This window comes from Eschscholzia californica, unplaced genomic scaffold, assembly GCF_041429995.1.
Source record: "Eschscholzia californica isolate CP2 unplaced genomic scaffold, dmEscCali1.0.p SCAF_1, whole genome shotgun sequence".
NCBI lineage: Eukaryota > Viridiplantae > Streptophyta > Magnoliopsida > Ranunculales > Papaveraceae > Eschscholzia > Eschscholzia californica.
This window is the reverse complement of record NW_028238198.1, coordinates 38,372,016-38,389,101: the sequence shown is the minus strand read 5'-3', so window position 1 is coordinate 38,389,101 and position 17,086 is coordinate 38,372,016. Positions and strand designations below refer to the sequence as shown.

Below are 17,086 nucleotides of genomic sequence, written 5' to 3'. Positions count from 1 at the left end.
AATGAGCTATTGAAATGTTCCTATGGAGTGCTTTAGACATTTAAATAGGTTAAATGTCACAGTTCACTAAAGGTAGAGCCGGTTGGCTGAATAAGATCGTCGAGTTAAATAATTTCCGAATGGACAAATTTTTCTTGAACATTATGTATTCATATACAAATCAACAAAGATACAAGAGGATGGGAATTGAATGAAGAAAAAAAGACAGATCTGATGGACCCTCTCTAGATCAGACTATACTCAGAATTTACATGTATAATTTAGGGACTACTGCATCTGCAGTCCAGTCCCCATTCCTACCAATTATTACAACAATAACTACAATAATTACAAACACAACGACTATTTTTGAGTTACAGATACGTCCCTGCTAGTATGAATTGAAGTATTTACGGTTTTGACTTAACAGTTATATCCACGGAATCTCTGGCACAAGCAACTCTTGTTTTATGAAGGAATTTCTTCTCTTTTAGTCGATTTGCTTTTGCTTCTCGTCTTGCTGTGAAACCAACAGTTATAGGTCTAAGTGATCTCTGTCGAACCATTTGACAATACTCAGGATCATCTGTTTGTCCTTCCCATCTTAACCATTGAATCATTCCGTGGTACATGGGGAAGAATCTCATCTGAACCGCAGAATATAAGAAATATGGAATGAGAGTAGCAATCGTAACGAAGAGCGTGACGAGCCAGTAAGAAGGTGATGGTGCTAATGCCTCCACAAAGACTTGGTAGGCTGTTGTGGATATTGTAGGAGACATTGCCCCATAAGCTAATAGGAAGAGATACCATAAGACGATACTACCCCATATGAGGATATGTTGAATCATGGTGAAATAACTAATTGACAGTGCTATTTGGACATTAACAACCCAGACTAGAGATGTATACATGGTTGCTCCAAGAATCTCAAAGCCAACGACTTGCCCACCTCTTCGGAATGCCTGATATTCGAGTGCTTTTATACAGAAGAAGAAGATCATAATGGCGCTGCAAATCCCATTCAACATCCAGGTCAGAATTCGACGCCAGCTGAATAGGACATTTTGCACCCCTTCTTGGTATAGTAGGGGAAACTGAGAAACCAAATAAAAATGAAACTATAATCAGTTTTGAATGTTTAATATCAGTTTAATTGTTTTTACTGCTAATTTTGTGGGCATCTAACTTAAAACCAATTGTTTTTTATTTTTATATCATAAGACTTCCTTTTGTCGATGTGGGACTATTCTCACACATCCTAACATTTGGCGTTGTTTGAGCCTGACATATGTCTTTTGTCGGGTAGCGTAAAGCACGTGAATCTATATGTGTGGGCCTACTCCAGTATCATGTTGATTTTTGAACATCTAGCTCAAACAAATTCGGAATAAGCGGAGATGCCCTGTAGATTATATTTGTATCATTTACTAGTACTTTTAGACATACCTTTAGACAAAACCGTGCCGAGACATCTTGATCGAGAACACCCAAAGCAATAACAGGAAGTGATGTGAAGAAGACATTATAGAATGACATGAACCAATCGTTATAAGCAGCTTGACCAGAGAAGGAAGCGTAAGCCTCGTACAAGAATAGAGTAAAACCAAATGCGATATTCTTGTAGAAGAAGTAGCATATCTGACATAAGCAAGGGAAAACATTAGCGACATACATTTTCTATCTAGTTAAGATACAAGATCGATCCGAAAAGATTTGATCTAATTTACAGAATTTCAAATTTTCAAGTTCAGAGTATGATGAATTTACCATTGATGAGATCCTTCTATAACACCAATGTCCGTGCACTAGCAAAAGACGCTCCAAATATCGAAATTGAGCAATTGAAATGTCACTTGACATGACTGCCTGAAAGTTTCAATGAACAGAAAGAAAGTTTAGAAATTAGACCAAATAAATGAATCAAACGGTGAAACTACATTTTCGAACAACAAAATATTTGCATATCTTGGTTGAACTAACCTGCATTCCTTCAACACCACTGATACCAACTCCAATATCTGCTTCTTGAAGCATACCGACGTCGTTAGCTCCGTCTCCAATGGCTAATGTTGTTTTACCAGTTCCAGTTTTCACCAATCTAGTGACCTGCATCAGTTTATCTTAGTAATTTCTTCTATTAAATCATTCACTAATTTAAAGTTTTGAGATTCTCGTTCGGAAATTGTTGAAGTAGGTGAACTTACAAGTGCTTTCTGCTTCGGTGATGAACGACAGCAAATCACAGATGCACATCCAACTGCTACCTCTAGAAACAAGTTTTTTACGTTGTCTTCTAGAGCATAAGCAAGTGATTTTCCATCGATAATCAATGCAAATGCATCTGAGCTTCCACTAGAGGAGGTGATTAGTGTCTTTCCCTCGGTAATTTGACGTATTACACTTTCTTTTGAAGCCTGAAAACCGAATAATTAATAACCCGTAAGGACGAAATATTCAAATAAAAGAAACAATGATTTATTTTTTCAAAGGTGTGTATAATGAATATCAGAAAACTAAATTCTAACCTTTCTGATTGCCGATTTGTCGCCCTCTTTCTCTAAGGCCTTAATGTCTGGAGTCTCCAAGTTGATGATTATCTGCTTCATTCCTTGTCTAAGCAAACTACACGAAAACCTGCAAAAATTATGTTCAAGTAAGAAATGTGGACCAGATGATAAAACCAACAGATAAAACAAATTTTCAAGTGTCGTGTAGCAGTATATTTTGGCATACCCAATATTGATGGCAGTCTCCATCTTATCTCCCGTTAAAACCCATATCTTGATGCCGGCTTGAGCAAGTTTGTCAATGCATTCAGGAACGCCGTCTTGGAGTTTGTCTTCGACCGCAGTAGCACCAAGAAGAATAAGGTCTTTCTCTATCTTCTCTGCAACTTCATCAACCATTGCCTCCCGATCTTCACTAACCGAGTTCTTGGCCACATTGAATTCCTCATTGAACTTTTTGTATTCTTCCTCGTCAAGCTCACGATATGCAAGTAGCAAGGTTCTCAGACCAGCATCAGCATATTCATTCATATGCTCTAAAGTTTTCTCTTCAAACTCCCTCCCATCCTTCGAGAGCCTTTCAAACATAACACTGCACGAGGAAATTATATAGCAAGTATTATAACACAATGAAATATGACATGAGAATAAACTTCAAAGTTAATGACACAAATTACAAACCTGTCAGCTCCTTTACTGAGTAGTAATAACTTCCCATTTTCGTCTCTAACTACCACAGACATTCGCTTTCTTGTGCTATTGAATTCTAAGAAGTTCAAAATCTGATATGACCTGCAAAAAGTCAAAAAATTTAGATACTCATTCACAAACATAGTAAATTTATATGCATAAGGATTATTCAAGAAAAGATTGTATTGTCACGTAAGAACTTACCTTTCAACCTTTGTCCGAGAAATGGGATTAAATTCTCGTAGACTGATGGATGTCTGTGTTCTTTTGTAGAATTCAAAGCCAAGTTCTCTAGCTGCAATCACAAAAGCAGCTTCATCTGGTGATTCAGCTTCATAAGAAATTTTTCCTGTTTCTTCATCCACTTCTGGTAAAGCAGTGTGACAGATAGCCAACAAACGAAAGAATTTCTGAATGACATCTGCACGAGGTTCTTTAGTCCATCTTCCATTAACTATCCTTTCATCAACAAAATTGTACCCTTTAATCAATTGTTTATAATCTGTCGGATCCACTATTACGTCATCATCATCTACCACCACTTCACGAGCTAATGGCGATCCATTCTTTCTCGCCATTGATCTCTCAACTTCTGTAACCCCACGACCATAAGCTTTTCCAGCAATAGAACACTTGATGAATTCCATAGAATTGCAAGTCAGAGTTCCTGTTTTATCAGAAAGTATTGTGTGAACTTGGCCGAGCTCCTCATTCAAATTCGAAGTCCGGGCATGTGCAGGCTTGTCTGTCTCTTCATGGTACATCTTTAAATCATTGTTGATAAAAATGCTCTGTAAAACTTTCACGATTTCGATAGATACATACAAGGAAATCGGGATGAAGTAGCCGTACAATATCAACGCTGTTAGAAAATGCAGAATTGCGGCAATTGTTGCTCTCTTAGGATCATAGTAAACTGTCGTTTCTTCCGGTCTAAGATACCATCTTTTCATAATTTCATTATGAAGGTCCTCTTTCGTTGTAATTCCAAACACAACTGATCCAACAAAAGCCATCAAAACTAAGATAGAAAACAAAAAATAGATAACCTTGTCCATCTTCCTCTCAACTTTGCTTCTTTTGGACGGAGGTTCTGTCGAGTTCTGCATAACTTTCGTGTCATGACCCGTAAAGATAACAACCCCATACACGTAATCTGTGTTCTGAAGTTTTGAATCTCTAAGGAGAAGTTGTTGAGGCATAAGAGGGTATTGTCTCTCTTCGATATCCATACTTCCAACAAAAGTATACAAGTTAGCATTCGGGTCTTCACATTTAACCGTTGCCTTGAAATCTTTGAAGCTAGAATCCTCAATTAAACCTGAAGTTACCTCCAATGCTTGTTTAACCTTCAAATTCGTCTCTCCATCAAGGTTCATCGTCTCGACATAACATATGGCATCTTCATAACTTGATGAAAGCAAAAGAAGGTCTGCCGGAAAGAACTGATCCTTTTCAACTTTTACAACATCTCCAACTCTAAGATTTTTCCATGTAGTATAATCGAAAACGCCATTGTTGAGATGTACTTTAACCGTTCTACCATTAATCTCATTGTCCTTCAATATATCAAAATACGAAATATCGTTAAAACCCAAACTAAAATATCATTAATCAAGCTTTCCATTAACTACAAATGAAACACAACTAGTAGTAACTATAAAGTTCAACAAAGATGAATAAAATGAATACCTGTTGTTTTCGTTTGACATCTTCGATAGCCTCTTTAACCATGGTCGCGCTAATTACGAGAACAAGAGGAAGAACAGCACTAATTGGGGAGTAAGGACCAAGAGGTGTGAAAGATAAACCAGCAGCAATTAAGAAATATATATTTGCTACTCTTCTGAATTGTTCAAATATGGATTTAGGTAAAAAAGTAGCAAGTGTATATTTAGTAGTTCTAATATAATTACTTTGATAACTATGAGTTTCTGAATCAGAACTGTATGGTTCATTACAGAAAACAACTCTAGAAAAACCAGGACCTCCAATTTGTGAATAATCTTCTTTAGATGAAGAAGATTTTCCACATGAAAATGCATAAATCTTGCTTAATTGTAGCTTCTTTTTTCTACCACCAGCCATGATTTTCTCACTCTGATAAACTTTATCCCCCAAATTGAAGATAAACCCAGACTTCAAAAAGTATTAAATACACAGAAATTGCTTGAAAGAGATCAAAATCTCAGAAAAGGGATCCTACCCAAGTCTCCAAAACTCTAAAACTTAACCTAAGAAATCAGTATAGAGAAAGCAGAAGAGAGAGAGTTTGAACACCACCAGCACCACCACCAAAACCACCTAATTAAGAATCTGAAAATGACCCAGAGATATAAACTATCTTAACTACGAAACCCACTGATTAGAAATGAGAAATTGAAGAAACTAATTAGTTATAATAAATGAAGATAAAAGACAAAAGTTTCCATTATTGACTTATTGTGTCTTATATTAACATGAGGGCTGAAAGCTTTGAATAGAGTTTTAAGACCAAATCTCTTTCCTCCCCTTTTGACTGGTTTACGCGCTAGCTAATATAATACTAACAAAATTCAAAGATCAACAACTTCCATTTTTCTAGAAAACAAACTAACACTACCCGAAAGAAAATTCAACTAACTCCCCTAATATTCAACTCCATAGAAAATAAAAAAAAACTAATAATTACATCCAAAATTATAAAAGAGTGTGAGAAGGTTCATAACTTAGAATGTTGAATTTTCGGGGGAGAAAATCATACATATATAAAACAAAATTGACATTTTAAAAATCCGTTTTTGGTTTCTTGTTCTGCAATTTTAGTGAAAATTCAAGGAAGGAGAGAGAGAGAGAGAGAGAGTAAAGAATTGTGGATGTTAAAGACTTTGGATTGAAGAGAGAGGGAAAGGAAACACATGAGTACTACTAATTTTCTTTTACAAAGAATCTCAAGGATTTACACATCCATGCTTGGAACATCTCCCATGAAAGACTAAATAAAATCTAAATATCTTAGGTGTCAAAGTGTGAAAATTAGATCTAAATGATCTCTTTGGTACATCTCCATTTAGAGATACTCTATCACAAAACTTTCTCTAATGTCACACTCGAGAGAAATTCTAAAACTTAATATTTTGATTGCAAAATTAATTGATTTGCTCATATGCCACTTAGATCTTTAAGAGGGTACTCTAAATTAGAGTGTCATCTGAACAAAAATAAATTTTGACTCATCATATTAGAGATGGATAATGCTACCCAGACTCTCAAAGTGGCGAAGAAGTCCCGAAAGCAGGCACTTTAAGAGTTCGGGTGGTAAAGGTGGTTGTAAACCACTTTGACCAAAGCAAAAGTGGTTTACAAACCCAGACTCTCAAAGTGCCTGCTTTCGGGTCTCCTTCGACACTTTGAGAGTCCGAATAGCATTATCCTTTAGAGATTCATGCATGTTGAGTTTTGCATTGGAGATGGTTTTAAAGAGAAATTCTAAAAAGAATCCTATGTGGCACTTTAAGCTTTTTAGTGTTTGAGTTTTTCATTAGAAATACTCTTATGATCTGTGTAATGGTACGCCTAATAATGGTAAAAAGGGTATTCAAGTCAAATATTCCTACCTAAGAAATTCAAATAAAATATTCTCATATATATATATATATATATATATATATATATCACCAAGATATGGATGCACTAGAATTAAGATTATTTCTATATTTACGTTATTTATTTCCATCCATTGTAATTCTCTTCTAGTATAAATGAATATGGAGGTATATGGTTTTCCTCATCTAAAACCTAAATCTTTCATGGTATCCGAGCCTAGAAAACTCAAACGAGTATAGTTTCGATCATATTTTACTTCCGCTTAACCGGCGGCGGTAGCTGCTTCAATGACTATCGTCCGCCGAAATCATTGATTTTATTTTTCTTTATCAGTTTCAATTAAATTGGGTCAATATCCTAACTTTTTTTTAGTATTCTCATTATATTTGATTCAACAAATCGTAGTTTGGATAATAATTATATACTTGTTGCTAGTAAATAGATCATAATCAATCTAAGGAAAGATATTCAGGATGATCTTCATAGTGTTACTCGGTTCATGTTAATAGTTTATTATTCAAGTTAGTTATGTGCTGGTGGAAAATTGGTACCATAAAAGAATCGTAAAAGGGGGTAGTTTTGGCAGGAGCAGTTATTTTGTTTCTTGCCAGTTGGGAAATCTTCTCGGACGTTGATTATTACCTCAGTTTTGACGCTGATTATTTTTGCAATGAACCTCTGAATCCGTTGTGATTATGTTCACCAAGTGCAATCTTGTTGCCATAGGCCTCTGAACCTAGAGTGGTTATGCTCACTAAGTGCAACCTTTTTATTAAATGACCTCTAGATCCGTTATGATTATGTCATATTTGTTCGTTACCACTGTCCTAAAGTACTTGATTATTTGTGTTATCTACACCAAACAAAAACTTCTTAACAACCAATCCATTATAATGAAGTATATGTCGAAAAATCGTATCATGAAGTTCTCCTCATGAAGTTATTTCCCAAATTGAACGTTTGGTTTGATCCTCCGTTCAATTTGCAGGAGGGTAATAATGGTAAAAATGGTATTGAAGTCAAATATTCCTACCCAAGAAATTCAAAGGAAATATTCTCATATATATATATATATATATATATATATATATTTATCCAAGATATGGATGCACTAGAATTAGGATTATTTCTATATTTACGTTATTTATTTCCATCCATTGTAATCCTCTTCTAGTATAAATAAATATGGAGGTATATAATTTTCCTCATCCAAAACCTAAATCTTTCAACGCCAAGTAAAAAAAAATACATGGAGTCAAGAGTCATTAGATATTGTCCACCATCATTTGGTGTAGTGGTTGTACAATTTTAAGACCATGAGGTTTTGGAATCGAGTTTTGGAGGAAACAATTTATATGCACGAAAAAGTTATAAGAGCACAAATCATACTACATTTTACCTGATACCCCTAGAGAATTTATTTTTCAAGATAAGTCTCTGAGCCTTGACGGTTATAGAAATGTGAACTTTTGCTAGAGAGTGGGAAACTTCAGCACCCAAAGTTCATGGCTGATGTCAAATTACGTGCATTAACAATCTCAGACGGGTTGCACTTGTGTCTCTACATGATCCTAGCGTACATGGTTAACATCTCACGTCGTGGGATCGACAACACAATAGATCGCGGATCCATGCCACAAACTCCATATTTTCAAAACCTCAATGAAGACAATCCATTAAATGCATTTCGTTTTGTACATAAATTTCATAATAAATAAATTATACGGTCACGTAAAGATATATGGTGATATGGTGCATACTTTTCTTTTTTTGTTGAAATTGATATGGTGCATACATGACCACAAAAATCTACTCATGTAAAAAGGATAAAAGTGAAGGATATAGCCGTTCGGTCTGAAGGAGATGTCCTTCCGAAGGAGTGTCCTTCGACCAAGATGGCAATGCGATAAATTTGTCAGCTAGGATAACGATGACCATACGGTGAAGATCATCCTGAAGGAGTTGAAGGAGATGTCCTTCGACCAAGGTGACAATGCGAACAATTTGTCGGATAGGACAATTGATGTGGAAGATCATCAAGTCCGATTGATTTAGGGATCGTAGAGTTGTAGCTAGAGACCAACTACGATCGTCGAATTACGAAGTAATTCGCGGCTAACTTCGATCGGATCCTACAACGGGTTACACATAAGAGTGACAAATTGATCTAGGATATGACTAGTGGGAGTGAGATATAATCATGGGAGTGTCCCATAAACATATCTCATAGGCCTAAAAAGGAATTAGGCAAAGATAGTACAAAAAGGCCAAAAATAGGGTTTTTGGGCCTAGACCGGTTCGGGTACTTCTAGGACTCGGATTGGGCTGAATTTTGGAGGGTTAGTTTCTGATATAATAAACATTATATCTGCCAATTTTCGTGGTGTTTGGGCACCTCCTCCTTAGGGAATTGAGAAAATACCAATAGTTGCTATTTTCGACTATTTCCCTAAATCTTATTCTAAAGGGTGTTTTAGGAAACCTAAAAGGAGGTGGATTCTTATTAGGGTTCTATATAAACACTCTTAGGGCAGAGAATAAGGTGTGGAATTTCTCTCTAAGCTTTCTTACTCTACCACATCAAGTAGAGAGGAGAAAGTGAGCTAATTCCCATTAACTATCAATCTAGTCAAAGAAGAAGGTGTTCTTCTTTTCCAACCACCATTGGTGTGCTAGCTATACAACAAGGTGGGAGATCAAATTGATTCCTCGTGTCCCAAGTAGAGGAGCTACACTTGAAGCTCTTGGTCTTCTTCAATCAATTCAACTAGTTCGAGGGAAAAGCGATTAAGGTAATCTACTATCTCCATTAGATTAATTACTAGTTTTGCATGTGATCCTGGGAATACTAGTGTAGACATTAGATGTCATATTTCCGCTATAAACACTAGTAGAAGGGTGTAAATCCCTACACCGAGATGCACCCGTGCTCCACAGTCGCGTCCCAGACGCTTCTGTGCACAGACGGCGAGGCCATCCTATCTGGGATGCCTTCTGGACGCGTCCAGACGCGTCCTAGACGCTTCTGGATGCTCCGGTCGCATCCGAGTTGCGTCCGGAAGCTTCCAGTCGCATTCGAGCTGCTTCAGGTTGCTCCAGACGCATCCTGGATGCATCCGGACACTCGTCCAGTGTCTTGGTCCTAGACCGAGACTCTAAATAGGTTCCCTCGAGCGCGTCCCAGACGCGTCAGGGATATCCGAGACGCTCCTGTCTCGGAATCCTATTCCGTCTCGGACTGGGATGTCCCAGACGTGTCCCACGCGCTGGGACGTCCGAGACCCGAGAGTCTCGGACTCCTAGTCCGTGTTGGACTGGGATATCCCAGACGCGTCCTAGACGCTCTGGGATGTCCGAGACCCGAGAGTCTCGGACTCCTAGTCCAGCTCGGACTAGGATTCCCGGTCCTTCACGGACTGGGATTTCCAGTCCGTGTCCCTGTCTGTCTCGGACTGTCTGTCCGAGACGTGCTGGTCCGGCCCGGACGCGTCCTGGACGCGTCCTGGCCGGTCCGGCCAGTAGGGTTTCCAAAGTTTTTGGAAATCCAATCGTTCCAACTGATGTTTCTTTTCTTTTTCTTTGTTCCAGCTGCTGTTAGGTACTGTTTTTGATCAATTCATCAACCAATCTTCATGGTTTTGATGATTTTTATCAAAATTCTAATACCCTAAAGCTTGTTTATGAAAACTCTTTTCATAAAACTATGTTTCTAGTGTTTCTAGGTCATGAATCTCATCCAAAACCCTAATTTGATCTCATCAAACTTATGTTTAAATCTCTATTCAAACATTAAAAACACTAATATCTAGTTGTTCAAGTATGAATCTAATTCGTCTAGTCAAAGATAGTTCATGCAAACGGCTCGTGATGCCACTGATGGGGAATAACCTAGTGTATCTCATACACCTAATTGTCTAGTGTTGGTAGCGGAATCTCAAACATCATATGTTTAACACTATTTCCAGGATCTATACATGAACATACCAATGAACTAGATTGGAAAGATGATTACCTCTTAATCGCTTTCCCACGAACTAAATTCCGATCAGTATTCGGAAGATAAGAGCTCCAAGTGTAGCTCCTCTACTTGAGACACCGAATAATGACTTGAACTCCCTCCTTTCAGTCAGCTAGGACCTTCTTGAAGGTTGAGATGAAGAACTACTTCTTGACCAGATACTTGAGAAAACTCCTTTTCTCTCTCTCTCTCTGAGATGTATATTTTGAAACTCTTTCAGTTACACACAATTCTATCTCTGAATTGCCTCTCTCTTAAGGTTGTATAATTAGGTATATATAGAAATCCCTAGAAGAGGTATTAGACTCAGACTAGGATTCCATAAACCTAATTATTAGGCAACACCCAAAATACCCTCCATTGGGTCACTTAAGTTGGCCGGCCAACATAGCCCTTTATGGGCTTCCTTGGCCGGCCCACTTGGGGCCTAGCCGGCCATCACATGGTCGTCCCTATTGCCTGGGCCGGCCATCACATGGCCGGCCTTCCTAAAGCCATTCCGGGCCTCCCTTTTGGGCCCGAACATGTTTATCTCTTCGGACTTCTCCGAATCTTTCAGGACTTACCAATAACGGATCCAATCCACTTATTTGCCATTATCCATCTAGTCAATTTTCTCCGTTCAAATCATTACTCTGTTGTGTAACCCTTGTAGGATCCGGTCTATGTTAGCCGCGAATCAACTCTTGATTCGACGATCGTAGTTGGCTTCTAACTAAGCATTACGACCCCTAATTGGACCGGACTAATGATCTTCCGAATAAGCTCATTAAGATCCTAATAGCCAAATTGCACGCATTGCATCCTTGGTCGAAGGACACTCCTTCGGAAGGATACCATTCCTTCAGACTTTAGGCATCATATCCTTCAGGTATAAATAAGAACAAAAAACTTTTAGAGAGAGATTTGAATGAGAAACTTTTACAGAGAGATTTGAAGAAGATAAGAACTGAATGTAAATTTAAGACCTTGGGGTGTATAAATAAAAAGGAATATGGAATTGAAACATATAAATGGGCGGGATGAAAAGAATTCGGCCAAAAATTCGGAATAACAGAACGTAGTTTGAAAGATTTTGAAAGAGAAAGAGAAGAAAAAGCGATTTTTTGAAGGTTCTTCATGTCCAATCCGTGGCAGGGGATTTAATGTTCCCTTGCAATCATGCTGACACGCTGTTAGTAAACGTGACAGTGTCCCATCCAAGAGCAAGAAGGGAAAAAAAAAAAGAAAAATCAGGAAATAATGAGGCGTCCTGACATTTGGATCCTGAAAACTCATTTTGGGGTAAAAAGAGACTGGACTTTGATTTACCCCTCAAAATTTGGACCCCTCGGCCATTTTTCGCCCATACTATAATATCTTCTGCAACACATTGAGTATTGACGATCTTGTCCCCCAATTCCTTTGGACAACAGCAAGGAAAGCTGTCTCTTTTTTCTTGTTTCTCATTCTTTGCATTAGGGATTTCAACATAATTTTGCCCGAAAGATTGTATTCTTAAAACAATTACAATTATTTCCTTCATTTACAACTCTACCACAAATATATAGTCATACTATTTTCACAATTTTTAGAAGATCTGATTATCAAAATCAAATACGAAAAAACCATTTTAGTACACTAAAATTGTGGATAAAATAATGGTGTCCATAACATTACTCCTTTTTTTTTGTTGCAAAGCATAACATTACTCCATAGCACAAAATTGAAAGAAATGTAAAGTGACTAGTTGGGCCTTCATAAAAAAAAAAGTGACTAGTTGGGTGATGACATTTATTTAGAAGAAAAAAGACCCTACCTTGAGAGCCATAACGGGAAAGGAACAAAACTAGAATACATCACGAAAGAAAAATATCGGGGAACAAGAAAAATGCGACGATTCTGCTCCACAAAACTGCGAATCACGACAAACACACAGAAATTCTTCTCAGAATCTTCATAATTTTTCTTGTTCACTAACATCACTCGTCACGAAAAGAGCTCATAATTTCCAACTTAAGACATATACATAGTACTTGACAAGCGGTGGAAGAAGTAGATCATCAAGTTCTTGTATAACTAGACTAGAAAAAGAAAGTTTTAGTGAGACGAGGGGTTCTAGAGAGATTAGATTGATTAAGAGTAGTTTATCCTCTGGGATTAAACATATCTCCATTTTCGTGATCCCCTTTAGCCTGGTATGAAATAGGAGCTTCATAATTTGTAAAGAGCCGGTAGGATGAGATTAGAGAGAGTAGGAAGTAACAAGCTACTGCACCAAATGTTATCCCCAATACTGCAGTCGTCTTATGGCAAAACCCACCAAATACACCACATTCTGAGCTCCATGTCACTGCCTCATCACCTTTATATGCTAAAAACATCACCTCTGTCCCTGCCGTCGCCGCCCCTAGTATCACATAAGTAAGTACCTATAACAACAACAACAATATTAACAAAATTAGCGACAAAAGTTGTACGAAGTTTCATTATTTTAGATACAATAAGATTTAAACACTAGTGTGGACAGATTAGAGACACACATGTTATTGCCCAACTTAAATGGACTCCGAGAATTGATGAGAATTGAACTTACCAAAAACCTAGTTAGGGGTAAAGTTTTGTTGCTCGAGGAAGGCTACAGTTGCTAGTTTGCTACTACTACAAGGCCTCTCTACAAATAGATGCAGGCACTCACTAAAATTTATTTTTTGGGAAAACCCGATAAAAGAAAAGGTATAAAAACAAGGAAAATATGGCACTAATATTCGAAGGGAACCCCATATTTAGAAATTTATCTGTAAATTTTTACTTTTATTTCTTCAACCACCGTGGTTTCTTACATAATAATCTTTTAATATTCTAACAATTAACTACTGACCTGGTCGAACAAGAAAACAGTCCAAGCTTGAGACTTGTTAGTGGTGGTAGTGGTGGTAGAACGAGAAAAGACACCGGCTAGGTATAGAGCGGAAAGAAGTGAATAGCCGGCACACATTCCATTAGCATATACAAGATACCTAAAACTACCAACGTCTTTATAAGAAACCGACCCATAATCGTTAGACATGGAATTCTTAATCATGACTATAAGAGCCACCACACATAGTATCATTGGAACAACACGGAGCAACGACTCTCCCCTCCTCTGCCCGCTAACGGACCTACTCATGTCAACAACTGTTTTTCCCTCACCGGAGAAACCACCACCACCGTTAACACTTGCTTGAGCACTCTTTTCCATCGTCTTTTGAAATCTTTAGATTTTCCCCTTGTTGTGAAGTACTACTTTAATCTTGGGTTGTGTACTTGTCCCTTTGCTTGTATTTATGGTAAAATTATAGTGTCTAAGGAAAATAGAGAGTGTAGTAAATGAATGACCAGCTAGCAGATAAGAAAGCATTAAATTGGAGTTAATATCTGGCAACCACGCATTTCTAAGTGCTAGGATGAGTTTCAGTAGTACAGATTTTCTTTTCCGAGGAATCATATACTATGAGTGTAGAGGTCGTTGTTGAAAATTGGGAGGTCCAATGTGAAATTTTTTTGTGAGCCTTTGGTACAATAAAAAAATTACAACTGAAAATTGAACAGAATGTAAGATAATCTGTCAGTACATAGTATAGATGAACCACAATGTATTGAAAAATAATTGTAAGAAATTTTTTCTATTTTAAGATTTTGTTTGTAAGAGAATCTATTCTAAGAATCCACAATAACTTATAAGAAATTTCGTAGTTCTAATGAAATATTAAATTTTCATCGAATGTTTGGATCTTAATATAAAGAATTTTTTATTGAAAAACCCAAAAAATTGGGTCAAATACCAAATTAAGCTCAGCATTGATTAATAATGCATACAAAACCCATATTTTTAAAAATAAACCAATATCAAACCCAATTTCGGATCCCTAGGTGCATTTTCCCATCTCTAGGAACCCATTATTTTAAGTAATCCCTATTCTACCCTTTATATATAAACTCCCAGATTTCTTTCCCTCTAGCAACCACTATAAACTGATAATGCTTTCCCTCTCCTCAACATTTTTTTCCCGCTCTCTCTCTCTAGATTCATATTCATCTCTCTGCTCTCTCTCCTCTCTCGGCTCTCTCTCTCTCTTTAACAGCAACATATCTCGAAAAGGAAAGAGATAACCGGAAGATAACTCGACCGGAAATACAGGTAATTGTTTCCTTATCTTCATCTCTTTTCCATTTTTTTCTTTAAACTTTCTCTTTGTAGATGATTTCTTCATTGCACCTTCCTTTCATACTATCATTTTTCATTGCACCTTCCTGTAACGGGCTCTATCTATTTCTGTTCATCTTTATCATGAACACTCTTTTTTGTTCATCTTCATGATCTTTATCATCAACATCATGTTTTCTTCATCTTCATGATTTTTATCATCAACACCGTGCAATTGAATGTCATCAAAGCTAAGTCCACTGGTAATTTGAAGGTACACTTATATTGTACTGATGTCCCTTTTTTCTTATCGACTTCCACGATGGCTTTCTCTTTAGTGTCGATATTTTTTCTCCCTCGCACAGCAACAGGTTGGTCCTTGCAACAGACAAATAATCAATGATCAGTACATTCAGAAGCGTTAAATAGACAGTAACATACAAGACATGAACATTTAAATATATGCAAACAACTCATTTTGTCCACTGAAAACATATTTATTCAAAAACAAATATATTTACAAATGTATAACCAATAAAAAAAGTTTGAAACAACAGATTAAAACCACTCATCAACCAAGACTTCTCTTACCTCTTCAGTATTTTCTTGGCCATGTGTAATAATGGCTAACTTTTGTTTTTTTTTTTGCCCTTTAGGAGGCAATTCCTGTGTTGCAGAGGAAGGTCTTTTCCTTGGGCTAATCCTTAAAGTTTTATCCTCCTTCCCCATTGAAGAACCCACTTTTTTTGGACTGTTCACTTGTGTTTTTCCTTTTCCCATCTTCCTTAGGCTTCTGCATAAAACCAGATGTTAAAAACATTCAAGAAAAAAACTTGCACAAAACCATATATCTAAACAAATCTGAAATTGTTACAACACATCTCAATGTGTTCTAGAAAAGATGACTTTTCTTCATATAAAACAACAGCCACAAAAGCATACATATAAACAGATCTGAAATTGTTTATAACACATCTCAATGTGTTCTAAAATATGTAGATCTGAAGAACAAACCATCCAAAATAAACAAAATTAGTTAAAACATATCGAAATGTGTTCTGGAAGACATAAAGGTTTCTACATATCAAATCTTTCTGAAGAACAAAATCTAGATTTTAAAACATGATGAAGATCTTAAGATACATGATGAAGATCTTAAGACAAAAAACAGATCAAAAATACATCGAGTAACAAAACCCTAACTATTACGTAACTTACACGAAACGAAACATTTGGGGCTTGAACTTAAAATCGATCAAAAATATCTTTTTAGGATCAACATAATCAACTCTTTTATACCTTTCAGAGAGTTGCTTCTCAACCGGCGGCAAGTTAAGAGGTGTTTCTCACCGGAACAGACAGGAACCCTAACACAACCGTAGGTTTTTCAGATAGAAGATGGAGCTTCAGCTTAAAATCGAAAAGGAGTGGGAGAGAGAAGATGACTACTCAGAATCGAAAAGTAGTGGAGAGAGAAGATGATTTCTTATAGAGAGAGAGAGAGAGAGGGAGTAAAACTGTTTCGGCTATGAATGAGTAAAGGGTTGGGTGGGTTTTGAGTCTTGGGATACGAAGGGACATTGATGGGATGTCTCTGAATTGGGCGGGAAATTTGGACGAAATTTGGGTCAGGATAGTGTTGTCTTATCTTTATGTAAGTGAGGGTAATAGTGTATTTTTACTTACTGGGTTTTTTTCTTATTAATATTTTGGATTGGGCCTGATTCTCTATTAACCCTCACATTGTGGGCCTTAGAATTTTCGGCCATAATATAAAACTATATAGATTGTTCAGTTTGTTACTTATCAAACATGATTAGAGGCAGAGCAAAGACTTTTAGTGAGCATGACTAGCTTAAAATGATTGAAAGAAAATAATTTCTCTTTACAACCTATAGTTAGAATCTAAGCAATTTTTCGAATATGGTGTTTTTTGTATAATGATTTTTGTATATATATTTACATATTATTAAAAATTGTAAGAAATTCTCAAATTTCTATTTTTAAAAGGCCGCGGCTTTGGGAAATAAGGAAAATTCTCCGGGGAATAAAGACTTTTCTTAAAACTAGTCAAATAAGATTGACTTTTTATGTTTCTTTTTATTGCTAAGGGGCTTCTAATTTTAGAAGATGCTA

At 36.7% G+C, this 17,086-nt stretch overlaps 2 protein-coding genes across 2 annotated transcripts; both read right to left on the bottom strand.

The window, feature by feature from the left end:
- Positions 1-128: 128 nt before the first annotated feature.
- On the bottom strand, positions 129-6,313 carry LOC147566649 (putative phospholipid-transporting ATPase 9). The gene is made up of 10 exons (XM_086653154.1): positions 4,872-6,313; positions 3,384-4,738; positions 3,171-3,281; positions 2,716-3,081; positions 2,508-2,616; positions 2,187-2,396; positions 1,963-2,088; positions 1,750-1,848; positions 1,429-1,620; positions 129-1,076 (listed from the first exon to the last, which is right to left on the bottom strand). Exons 1-10 carry the CDS (start codon positions 5,265-5,267, stop codon positions 390-392), a joined length of 3,651 nt encoding a protein of 1,216 aa, XP_086509280.1. The 5' UTR covers positions 5,268-6,313; the 3' UTR covers positions 129-389.
- A 6,211-nt stretch (positions 6,314-12,524) lies between these two features.
- Positions 12,525-14,126, bottom strand: LOC147566648 (CASP-like protein 2A1). Its single transcript, XM_086653153.1, has 2 exons — positions 13,643-14,126; positions 12,525-13,193 (listed from the first exon to the last, which is right to left on the bottom strand). The coding sequence occupies exons 1-2, from the start codon at positions 14,003-14,005 to the stop codon at positions 12,909-12,911; spliced, it is 648 nt and encodes a 215-aa protein (XP_086509279.1). The 5' UTR covers positions 14,006-14,126; the 3' UTR covers positions 12,525-12,908.
- Positions 14,127-17,086: the final 2,960 nt, after the last annotated feature.